This window comes from Chenopodium quinoa, unplaced genomic scaffold (genome assembly GCF_001683475.1).
Source record: "Chenopodium quinoa cultivar QQ74 unplaced genomic scaffold, ASM168347v1, whole genome shotgun sequence".
Lineage (NCBI taxonomy): Eukaryota > Viridiplantae > Streptophyta > Magnoliopsida > Caryophyllales > Amaranthaceae > Chenopodium > Chenopodium quinoa.
This window is the reverse complement of record NW_018743285.1, coordinates 2,657,840-2,670,628: the sequence shown is the minus strand read 5'-3', so window position 1 is coordinate 2,670,628 and position 12,789 is coordinate 2,657,840. Positions and strand designations below refer to the sequence as shown.

General features: G+C 35.6%; 1 protein-coding gene across 1 annotated transcript; it reads right to left on the bottom strand.

Moving 5' to 3' along the window:
- Positions 1-1,321: 1,321 nt before the first annotated feature.
- LOC110735719 (sm-like protein LSM3A) lies at positions 1,322-5,011 on the bottom strand. The gene is made up of 3 exons (XM_021915903.1): positions 4,736-5,011; positions 3,089-3,184; positions 1,322-1,724 (listed from the first exon to the last, which is right to left on the bottom strand). Exons 1-3 carry the CDS (start codon positions 4,853-4,855, stop codon positions 1,644-1,646), a joined length of 297 nt encoding a protein of 98 aa, XP_021771595.1. The 5' UTR covers positions 4,856-5,011; the 3' UTR covers positions 1,322-1,643.
- Positions 5,012-12,789: the final 7,778 nt, after the last annotated feature.

Here is a 12,789-nt window from a genome sequence, read left to right as displayed (position 1 = left end):
GTTGCAATATATTAACAAAAATTCTCTTTAATCCCCTTCTCTCGAGATTTTAAATAGGAAGAAAAAAAAGAACCGGGCATTAACGAAATCATCTATGTCAACCTCACCAGCAACAATAGTTAAACACCATCAAATCAACACATTCACAGCCTACGACGTCACGTGTTTCAACCACCAGGTTCGAACCATCGTGACACGTTTAGTAACATCTTGGATCACCCACATCCGATCCAACCATCATTCAACCATAATCGGCTTAGACACCGAGTGGCTAAACCCTATAGCAGCCCTACAACTATGTGTAGGCCCCAACTGCCTCATCTACCAGCTCCTCCACTCCCTTTCGGTTCCCTCGGCCCTCGAGGACTTCTTAGGGGACCCACAAAGCAAGTTCTCCAGTGTCGGAATCTCAAGTGACTCCTAAAGGCTTTCAAAGGATTATGATCTGCGGTTGTCAAGTATGCTAGATGTGAGCAAGGTTGCAGCCGAGGCGGGGAAGGTGAGAGTAAATGCAGGTTTGAAAGAAGTGGCGATCGCGGTGTTGGGGTGGGAGATAGTGAAGGCTAAGGAGATCACAATGAGTAAGTGGGATAAAGAGGTGCTTGATGAATGTCAAGTTATGTATGCTTGTATAGATGCTTTTGTGAGTTATCATATTGGTAAATAGTTTATTGATGAGAGTATCGAGAATACCATATGAGAACTATGCATCAGTGGATATTAAGTCGAATTAGTGCTAACTCTTATGATTAGTTCTAAGGTGATGCAAGAACCTATTTAGCACAATAGGAGCATCGTTTAAACTTTGAAGGGATTGTTTTTGTTAATTGTTATGTAAAACTTTGAAGGGATTGTTATTGTTAATTTTTATGTATCGATTACAATGTGAAAGGGTTTAATCCATGTACATCACTAACATCAGTGCAAGTACAAATATTTACAACGGAGCTTTGCTATTATGATTTGCGGTCGCTGCCTCGCTGGGTAGCCGCTACAGAGTTTATATGGCTGAATATATCGGTCACTGTACTACACTATTCTATACAAATGCATCTCTAAATTATTGGTCCTAGTACAAAATTCACTTTCAAAGTGCTCAAATTCCAACCCATTTAAGTATGTCAGCAAATTTATTTCAACTTCGGAACCCCGGGACAATGGATAGGAGTAGCACTCTTTCACCTCGAACACAGTCGGCAAATAAAAAGGCTTAAATTTCCATGTTTAGCTCACCTCAGTATGTGCTGTATGTCTAATTGCCAATATGAGTGCAAATTCGCTCAGATCAAACCGAAGATGAAAAAAAGTGCGACAAAATCAGTTAAAATTCTAAATTGGCCTGTTGATAACTTTCGGCAACCAATAAATTCTACGTATGAACCATAAACATTCAATTCAAAAATATTTCTCAATGCCAGCTAATATTGATCCACAAATAAACTTAGATCATAAAATGTCAAGATGCAAATATATGGGAAGCGCACAAAAAAGGCTTACATTCATCCACAAAGTTATGACATCCTGTTTTGTCCAAACTAGACTACATTTGTAAACAGTTTCTTGAGCTTTGCATAAGATCACAGCAGATGCAACTATAAAATGGTTGATCCCTTGGTCAAAATCCAATATTGTGATGTCCTACGTCAAGCTGTCCTAAGAGGCGGTGACACCAATATGACACCATCTCCTCTAACAAAGAGAAATGGAACAGTGCGCCTTGTAGTCTGGGGACAAAAATCAAAAATTGCAAGATGTAAGAATGTGCAGTGAATTAGTTCATCTTGTAGAATCCAAATTCAGTTTATAGCAGTGGCCCAAAAACAGATGCATGTAATTTTATTTTCTTAAATGCCTTTATAACAAGACTGCTTTACCAATATAAATAGTCTTTGATAAAACAAATTGCAACTTTACGGAGTTTTTCAACATTATATTCCTGAAGCACCCAGAAAAAACACCAACAGCAAGCTATTTCAGATAAACTTGCAAATTGCAACTCTGGAGTCTAGATATGATATGAGCTCTATCGTCTTAACAAATTACAATAAACCACAAACACTGCAGGTTTCTCAGGGAACAACGGAGCTTAGCAGTTCATCAAAGCACAGTAGGGATCCATTGTGTACGTTCATCTAGAGTCTAGACTCTATATATGAAGAATAATTTACAAGACTTAGATAATCAAAGGCTCCCTTGGTGATTACAGAATGTAACAACGGAATTGAGAATAAGTAAAAGAACAGTTTCCTTTCAAAGAATCCTATGGCATTATCACACTTTTGATGAAGTTTTGCAAACATTATATAGCATGCAAGTGTGGAACAGCAGTTTTGAGCCTTTAATATTCAATGTTTCTAGTCTTTCTACCAGTTCAAAATACAGCACAAAGTAACAAGGAAAATGAATGCATTTGCATATAGATGAAAGTAGAGCCTACTGGGATGTCAATTGTCACTGATGGAAATAATTATTTAAAGTCTATAGAATGTCATTTGGTGTTTCATTTACAGAGCCTAAGTTATCCAACCATTATTTGGCTGCTGTTAACTAAATTTTGACTTGTTATACGCCAGTGAAATAGAAAATTGGGCAGCTGGCCTGTTCTGAGTTGCGTTGGCCATTACTAACAGGTCTTTACACATCTTTGACAGATACTAATATCCCTTTTTTCCATATTAACACACTGCTTATTGAAATGCACTATTGCTTATATTTTTCAGATATACCAACGCAATGTTATTGGTCATCTTTGGATAGCAATACAATAAATAACAACTCTTTACTTCTTGTACATAAACTCAACAGCTCATTTCATAGGCAGATGTAGATGGCATAAATGGTAATGAAATCTTATCTAAATTTGCAGGGAAGGTCCCATGCCTCCATCTACAAATAGGTGGTTTTATTTTGAATTTAAATTATCGCTCAATACCACCCTCAAAGTGGCAATGGATGGAAATGGATATTTATGAAGAAAATCACATGTTTAGCGTAGCCAAACATTACCATGTACAAAATATCAAGTATACCGCTACTAAACAAGCCATAGACACTACTACAAGCGTGGAGGGTGTATTAATTGACTTACCCGAACGATTTCCTCATAAGTCTCATCATCAATTTCCACAGATGTCACAACTTCCTCAACCTCTCCAAGAATCATATTCAAATGCTGATCATAAGCCTGCAAATCAACACAGGTAAATCTGAACAAAATTGTACAGCTTTTTAAGATAAACAATAATGGGGATAATGAAAATAACACACTTTCTATTTCTGAATATATATAAATTTTGGAGCACAAACCATGTTCAAAAATTCACAAATAATTTAAGACAAAACAAGTTGCAGTTATTTAATATATCCATGAAGATAGGAGAATGGGAGCTTTAAGAAGGTCAAAAGCAAGAAAATTCCTCTGTAACCTATAAATTATTAGTCAAAGAAAAAGGGCAAATAAAGCTATAATGACCCTAAGGCACTCGGGTAACTCATCTGAAAAAGGGTACCACCTTAATTTCTAAAACCAACATCTGAAATTGTACTACAATTAGGAAGAAAATAATTATCTCCCATGACAACCACAAAACTCATTTCAATCAAGTGACATAAAAAGGGAAGAAAGTACACCAAACAATCTTTTTAATATCTCATATCTTCAAAATATAATACACAGTATCAATGTACTATAACAAGATGGAAGATAGAGTTATATATAAAAGACATAAGAACGGAAACAGCAATTCACACAACTCCAAAAAATCTGCCACAATATTTGCACCTAACAACATCCTCCCAAGCCACTCGCCCACTCTCCCTTCAGGAAATCAGACTATGCATGCATGCATAATATTCTCAGAGATTATCCATCATATAATCATAGTGAAATGTCAAGGAAGCAGAAGAGAGATTCGCAGCTCCACTCAAACCATTGGTTGCATCAAGTAATAGGCATTGAAAAATCTAGATTAAGCTTAGCCCCAAAGAGAAGGAAAATAAATACAAAATGACTTTAAAGCTTCATCTCAAAACGTCATACACCTGGTTTTTGGACATTTCTAAAGAGATTTGGCTTTTTTTTACTCTTGTGACATCAACTTTGAAATTTCAGTTTGCAAAAATAATCACTTCCGAAAATAATTTCCTCCTATTCTTCCTAACGATTCAAGCAGCTACTACAATATAATCAATTTAAGCTGATACAACATATATACTAGAACAAGATGGATGCTTCGGTTCAAATCCTACCTATTTGAAAGCCCAATTCAAAATGTTACAACATAAAAGGCAAATGCACCACAAAAACAACCAAACCAGTTTCAAATTCAAAGCAAGTGAATGCATTTAAGCAACAAATGATGAAACAAAATTGACAAAAGCACCCACTTTAAGCAAAAAATCCTTTTTTTTTGGGGGGGGGGGGGAATAATGCTTAAAATTCCTAGTATTAGGAAGCTTATATTCAAACCAGCTATGCAAAAATGACAATCAGAAACAAGCATTCAAAATCAAAAACCCAGAAAAAAAATAACAAACTAACAATATACACTCAGAAATGAGTAATTATGAAAAACAGGAACCCTAATTCCAGAATTTGACAACAACAACAACAAAAAGAGGAAAAATTCGAAAAACCCTAATTGAAATATTGAAATAGATTGATAAACAAGAATTGTTAGTTATTGGGAGAAGGAAATTGCAAGAAAAGGAGAAAGGCGAAGAGAAGGAGACATACATGGAGTTTGCCACGAAGTTCGCGGTCAGAACGAAGCTTGACGTAAATACGTTCATCGAGACTGAGACGAATGAGATCGAGAGGCTCCTTAACTGCGCTCTCTTCTTCTGTCGACGCCATTTTTGTTGCTTGAGAGAAGGGAGGAGAGAGAAAGAGAGGGAAGAGAAAGGAGAGTAGGATGGAGCGATGGACTCAAAAAACTCAGAAAAAGGCTTTAAATTCTGGGTTTTTTTTTTTCTTTTGACACCTAGGTTTCGTCAAAAATTGATTTGTACACCCGGGTGTAGGTACCAGGGAGGGGAGGAAATTCATGTTCATCAGGTTGATGTGCATGATTTGTAAATCAAGGGGCAAAGCTGTCTTTTCACAATTAAAGTTAGGGGCTTTAATGTCACTATGCCCATTAACACCCAAAACGTCTAAATGACATGGCACATTGGCACACGTTCTGTTTAGTCAAACTAACGTCTGACTAGTCAATGTTCTAACGCCTATTCATAGGAATTTGCTTTCTCGTACCTGGTTATTTCCCAATTTTTGAAACCCTAATTCGACATTTTCTCCAAGTTTGTATTCTTCGAACCGCAGTGTGGCCGGAACTCTGACATTCCATCGACGGTGATCAATTATAAGTGAAACTAGTTTAAGTCCCGTGCAACGCACGATTTTTACTTAACCTAATTATGAATTATTATATTAATTTAACAATGATTTAAAAATCAATATTTTTAATTGAAATAAATATTTGAATTTCTTTAAAAAAAAAAAAAACTAACTTGAATTTTATGTTATATTGATATCAAAAGTTACTCGTATTAATCATTAAATATCAAAAAAAAAAAAAAATTCATGATTATAGGATTTTATATAAGAATAAAATTTTATGTTATTTATGACCCGTGCAATGTGCTTATATACACCATTTGTCCCTTTTTGTGTTGGCATGTTTTGATCGGCACAATATTTTATAGCATACATTGACCTGCACAAGTGTTTTATACAAATTTTAGTGACTTATTTTTTGTGACAATTAATAATCAAGGTTTTTTTTATTTATTTAATATTTATAGTTATTAAATTGTAGTGTTATTATTATAAATAAATCAACAAATATATAATAAAAGTTAAAGAGTTAATCCTGATTGGAGCAAAAAAAAAACTTTCAAATGAAAAAATATGATGTAGAATGATATGGAGTATGGGAGTAATACATTATTCTAATAATATTACCTTATGTACGTAGTATATGTTGTTTGTTATAGAAAATACCTATTATAAAATATATGAAAGATATGTTAAAATATTTTCATTCAATGCATATAGAATATACTTAGAATATAGTTGCCAAATTGAAAGTTAGATATTATAGGATATATAAATTAATATGCATGAAGATTTGAAAAAAAAAAAAACAAAGGAAAGTGAAAGTGGCGGGAAATTTTTTAATCAGAACATGACAAGTGTCATGTCAGATTCGCCTTTAGTATTATGTTATTGATTGAGGTAGTTGAATCCAATGCTAGTTGTGTTATTGTCGGAATAGAACTAGAAACCAGCGCAGGAAGAGCACTACACTGATTCGCCCGATTCAAGGCGTTGTGGTCCATTAAACACTGACACTGATCAAATTCGACAAAAAAGGTTAGTGGATGAAAATTGTACTTAATGTAGTATGTTAGTTATTTGCTAGATAGTCGGGTTTATCAGTGATATCGCATTTGTCGAATAGTAATTGAAATTGCTTAGTTTGTGCTCTGGCTATGGCTTCAATTGAAGACCAATTGTGTTTATGTAAGTTATTTTGAATGCATTTCTGTTGAATTGTTAGGGAGTACCTGTAGAATTATTGCAATCACTTTCAAATTTAGTCAAGGTTGAATTGAAATTTGAGTTAAAACTGTTTTGGAGGATTAGAATTTTTGTTTTAATTGTTTTGACCTTAGTTTGTGCTCTGGCTATGGCTTCAATTGAAGACCAATTGTGTTTTTGTAAGTTAATTGGAATGCAATTTTGTTGAAATTGTTACTAAATAGTGTACCTGTGGTATGTAATTGTTTTGAATTGAAATTTGAGTTTACATTGTTTGCAGGATTATATTAGAACAATATCTGTAATTTATTGGTGTTTTTGTGAAACTGTGCAATGTGTATTAGTTAAATTGACCTGGAATTTCTCAGTGTTATTTAAGTGTAATTGGTATTTGTTAGTTTTGGTTGTAGTACACGCAAAGGAAATAATTTTGTAAGGGCAAATGATGCAAGATAGTAAACATGTTTTCTAGGCAATGTTCAAGGTAACTTCCAAATCACACACTAATATCTGGAGTATGTTGTCATGGCTGGCTATCTTTCGTTTAAGATGTTTTGAAATCAACCTGTAGGATGATAGTTTGACTGTTAGTGGGCAAGTAAAAGCTAAAGGAGAAGTTTTGAAGGAGTTTTTTAAGGCGAGGTCTAAGGTAATGTACAATGTGTGTTGTTTTTGAAAATCAGGAAGTTAACCTTGTTGTTTTATCTTGGTATTGGTTCCATGTAACTTATTGTATCCATATTTAATAGCCACCAAACACGAATTGTCGGGTGGAGAGTTTTGCTAGTTTTTGTCAAACGTTTGACTCACGTAGGAGACATTGAGTAGCTAAAATGAGATTTGGAGGGCTGTTGTATTTGTGTGGTGACATGCATCTTCCAAGGCAGCTGGGGTACTGGCTAATGACCCGAATGGATCCGATCAGTAAGATGTTAATAACCCCTGATGGAAGGTGTTTAAGGTTATCTTAAAATCAAGTCCATTGGGTTCTTGGCATCCCTCATGGGCCAAAGGTACTTCCATCTTGCAAAACATTAAAAAGGGTACAACGGGAAAAGGTTAAAATAAATACTCGCAAAATATGGTACACCACGGAAGACCCATCCTCAAAATGGATAATAGAGGGTCTACGATATCGTAGGAATTCCGGTGTACCCTGAGTTGTTGGAGAGGCTTGAGTGTTACTGGGAAGAGAACGAGGAGGAAGAATTCAAGACACTCTTCTTATTGATTACATTGGAAATGTTGTAGTGTCCTACTTTGTCCCCTAGATTGGCTTCTGCCTGCTTTGACATGTGCTATGGAAGTTGCTGAATATGATTGGTGCACTCTGGTGCTATCCAAGCTGCTTTCTAGTGTCTGGTCCTTTGCTCGTAGATTTTATTCTAATGAGCATGCTCGTGGATGTGGAGGCTGCATTTTATTTGCCGTGGTACGTTCAGTTTTATATGTATTTCATTGTTGGCCATTGGTTTTGAATGTGAACAATAAAATGATGTTGAGTTTGACAAATTTTTTACTTGGACCGGCTTGATAGGGAGGCTGTACAATGGGGTGTTTTCCCAAGGTTGAAGGTGTGGAACATGAAAGAGATAATGGTTGCTAGCAAGGAGGACAGTTCACCTAATGGAGGTGATTATGGATGTAAAGGGGTATATAATGTTCTTTTTTAACCACTTTCATTTATGCTACTTTGTGTTGAATACGGTCTAAGTGTATGTACTCACGGAAAAAATTTGGTGTGTTAATAGACCTTGGATGTTGCTTATGGTGAGATTCATCGCTGAAGATACAGATGGACCCGGTGTTGTAACTAATTAAGGTGCTGTGACTATATATAAATATCCCTAACTTAGATGTAGTTATTAATCACTAATTTTTGGTTTTAATATTTTTTTAAGGTTGTGATTGAAGATGATATTGATTTCACATCTACTCCTAAACGTCGTAGAGGAGCGTCATCATCAAAGTTCCTTCGCCAAGAAGTTGAAAACATAGATGGAATGGAAAGTGCTAGTGTTGTTACAGTAGTTTCTGAAGATCTGAATCAAACACAAGGCAAAATAGCAGTTGGGTATGATGCTTCTCCGTATGTTGATAATGTCGATGACTTGAGAAGGTAATCAACAATTACTCTGTTCTATATGAATGGTTTATTCTTGATAATAGTACGCGTCTCATCATACTGTTGTCTGTGTGTCATCCTACTGGAGCCCTGTCCCTGCTAAGAAAAATGATTTCAGTGGTTAGATTTACACTGCAAATGTCCTCTGGCTAATGGTTTTTTGATATGGTAGTTTGTAGTGGGTAAACAATTATGTTTATATTTTTGACAAGTAATGAGATATTCTAACTGGTTCATGATGGGTGATTGGCCATTTCTGTTATCTTGTGCATTTGTGAGTCTAATTTCATGCACTTGTCTATCTATTTCCGGTGATGTTTATTTTAGTCATAATGTTCTTTGCAAACTGTGATTTGTTTTTAGCTTGAGGTAGTATCGTTCGATGGAGAAGTAGATTACAATACAATTATACTCCCTTCATTTTCGACTTTCATTAGCAATCCTAGATGTCCCGTGTTAGCAGTTGTGTCTGAGGTGAATATTTCGTGGTTGGTTCCATTCTATGGAAGTGATCGTATATGAAAATATATTTTTTGGCATATAGGTTCTTCTCCTGGACCGAGAAGAACCTTAAGCTCTGATCCTGCTTTGTACCGGATTTGTGTTGTGTTAAAGACAAACTTGCGGTCTGAGATGATGTTGTTATCTGCTGATTGCATAACATCAGACATGAGTTTCGTCAACAGACCAGTAAGTGGCTTTATATATATATTTAGATCCCTGGTTCAATAACCGGATCTGGATGAGTTAATCACAGGCTATCCTTTTTTTATGTGCAGATGTTGAACTTAGACCAAGTTTATCATGATATATTTGTCACCTGCATGAAGGGTCTCACTACATGCAAGCTGTCAAGGAACCTGTTGCTGGTAAACAGGACTCGTGTGTAAAACAGTTTACAATTGTTGATGAACTACTAATTGCAGCCCCAGGCCCTAATTTAGTACGCTAAATTGTTTGCGTGAACTATGTAATACGAGGCAGCAGATTGTATTATTTTTTATGTAGTGAAGTTGTTAGTTGACACTGAATAAAAATTTTAAACAACCACATCAATTTTACTTTGGTTAAGGACGATTAGTCGTACTGATCACCTACGTATACACGCCCATACAACATGCCCATACAATAGGCATAGTGACATTCTTCACCAATTGTGTTTTATAACAATAAGTATACAACATTATATGCCTTAAAGGCCCATACAAATGGCCGAACAGACCTATGCTACCTTGACATTCTTCACCAATTGTGTTTTATAACAATTAGTATACAGATTTATATGCGTTAAAGGCCCATACAACTGGCCTAAGAGAACTATGCTACCTTTGGCATACCTCGGTAACAATGAGTTGTTATCAAAAGGTTGGTAAACAAGACCAATGGTCCAATACATTTTGTTTTTCATAAACCAGAATAAGTTATAGGGCTATAAGGCCCATACATTTAGATTACAAAATTGACCATAAATCTTATCGCAAAATACAAAGGCCTCTTGGCATAATACAACTAAACTCTTTGCATAGCGGCCCAACAATTAGTACACTATTAAATTCAACATTAACAAAACCTCACACAAAAGCCCCATTGAATATATCATGTTAATTTGGTCAAACATGACCTTTCCTCATTTCACAGATCACCACCACTTTGAATTGCTCAAGCTATCAATTAACTCCATATTGTTTTCCTTCCTGAAAACAACAATTGCGTGGCCACCATCTACACCAATCTTAGAGGATCCGTACACAGCATACGGGTGTAAGCCATGGCAAATCACACGGGCCATGTGTACAGAAACTCTCGTCTCGGTTAAGATGACCACGTCTGGCATATTTAATTCCACACTATTTTTGAACCCTTGTATAAATGTATCTTTTGCCATGCTTTTGCAATTCCACACCAACCATTTCTTGCGGCCATAGATTGATCCTGTTGTTACAGCATTAGTGCTTCCTACAGTCATACTAATATCGATTTTTTTTACCGTCTAATAGGTTGCTAGTGTGTAAATTGGATGAAATAGATATTTCTTGTATTGTACAAGGGTTGGTAGTATAAAATAAGTGGTAGTAATCCTTGTAACTATTGAAGTTGATGGAATGATTTTCATTGGTAAGAAGGGTGGTCTGAAGTGCAGGTGTAACAAAACCACCAAGTATACTCGTAATGCTTTCTGGGATGATTTGTTCACATCCAACACCACCTTCACCACCATGGTTTGCGATAATCCACTTCACCGCTACCTTTAAATTAGTAGGTAAAAGAGCAAGATCGGACAATTCCGGTAAATATCCGGGAGTGACTTCGTTATTCTCATGGATGACCACAACATCGCCACCAAAGTTACCACCCTTCGCGACCGTGTTAACAGCTGATTTTAGCGTGATTGAAACTTCTCCCTTACTGTTCAGAACACAAGTTTTCACCACAGCAAGCAAACCTTTAGGCTTGCTTGATTTGGGTGAGCTCAACCGCTTTCTCTTCCTTAGGAAGTGGACATCTACTTGCGGTCTAATAATCATAGCTGGAATAAGGAACTCCTTCAATAATGCCTTACTGTCTTTATGTTTAAGGGGTTTTTTTGCTCTTGTGTTTTTATTAAACGGAATCATGATGTTGTGGGTAAAACCTAAAGGGGATAACAATACACAGACGTAAATATGTAAAGAAAGATTAGAAAAGTTTATAGGCGGGGATTGGATTGTTGTCAATGTTGTTGCTACAATTTATAGGACTATCTATTAAAACAATACAAGTTGAAAATACAAGTTCTCCCGCGAGATTGAAAATATAGGTGGCAAAATGTGGAGCGCATTTGAAACAACACCAAATCTTTAAGTAGTACGATAGTAGCCTAGCCTAAACTCGTCCTAATACATCCTTGATACTCTTCCCTAATCAAACACCATACCTCCATCACGAGCTTCGAATACTCCTAGCCAATCTTGAAGTTGTCTTCGACCTCGACGTGAAAGGTTGATAGTTCTGAGGGCTTGGTCCCAAATCTATATTTCAATTTTTATTTGATTTATTTAGATTTAATCTTTCTTGAAGTTTACTAATGCGTGTATTGTTTTGATAAAAAGAGGTACGAGGCATCAAAGTGAGTAATTCGATTACTTAATTATTCTTTTGATATAGAAATCATGTTAGGATGTTGATTTTGATTCCTAGTATCATGTTTAGGGTGTTAATTAGTATTTCTAATGTCATGCTTCCTAGTATCATGTTTAGGCTAATGCTTTAATTATGATTTTTATTGTGACATGCTAGGATTTGTTATTAATCCATTTAGTATCATGCCTTGGATCTTGCTAATCATGTTTAACGATGTTTTGATGATGTAATTATGATGATGATTTGTTGTGTCAATTAATTATATTGCTTGATTATTCATGATTGATTGTTATTGCTTCATCACGCCCTTTCTTGCAGGTTTAAAGGGAATTGTACTTGAAATCACGCCTAGTAAGATAATTAATAATTTGATTTAGGCTTCATATGATTTTAATTCAAGTGATCGCCAATAATAGATTTATTTGTGCATTAATAATCAACCAACGTAGATTATATATGCTTAGGGTTAATTTATTGTATGTATGTTGATCGGAAAGCGCACATGAATATCATAAGAATCAAGTAGAGGCCGATTTAGGGCGGGTTCAATCTCTTTTAGGTTGGATTCGTATCATCATCCCCGAATATCCAGTCATGGTTCCGGGCCACTATGGAGTTAAGGATCTCCATGATCGTGAATAGGGTGTAACCTTCACACCCGTGAACGGTTCACAAGTTCCTAAAACTTGCTGGCGACTCTTTTATCTCTAACTTCCTTCCCTTTGGACGCCACCATGATTAAAGGCATGATCACAGTGGGGCTCAAAGTTGAGTTTGGAAAATTCCCTACATGTAGTATCAAAGGTTTGATTTTTAGGATTCTAACTTGAAATCAAATTGGGGGTTTTGTATACCCATTGTTTAGAATTAATAATTAGCCCTAAAGATTGTTTTTTTTATGAAGTTTTAAGGAGTTTTTTTTTTATCAAAATAATATTGCTAGAATTTCTATTTAAGCGCTACTTTTGTGTTTTTATAAGAAGGGTTTAATTACCCATAA

What these genes read in the sequence shown, in the direction of transcription:
- LOC110735719 (XM_021915903.1), bottom strand. Translation starts at nt 4,855, where the DNA reads ATGGCGTCGACAGAAGAAGAGAGCGCAGTTAAGGAGCCTCTCGATCTC. An exon ending in AACTTCGTGGCAAACTCCAT is followed by an intron (nt 3,185 to 4,735) that starts GTATGTCTCCTT and finishes GTTGATTTGCAG; the next exon opens with GCTTATGATCAGCATTTGAA. An exon ending in CTTATGAGGAAATCGTTCGG is followed by an intron (nt 1,725 to 3,088) that starts GTAAGTCAATTA and finishes TTTTGTCCCCAG; the next exon opens with ACTACAAGGCGCACTGTTCC.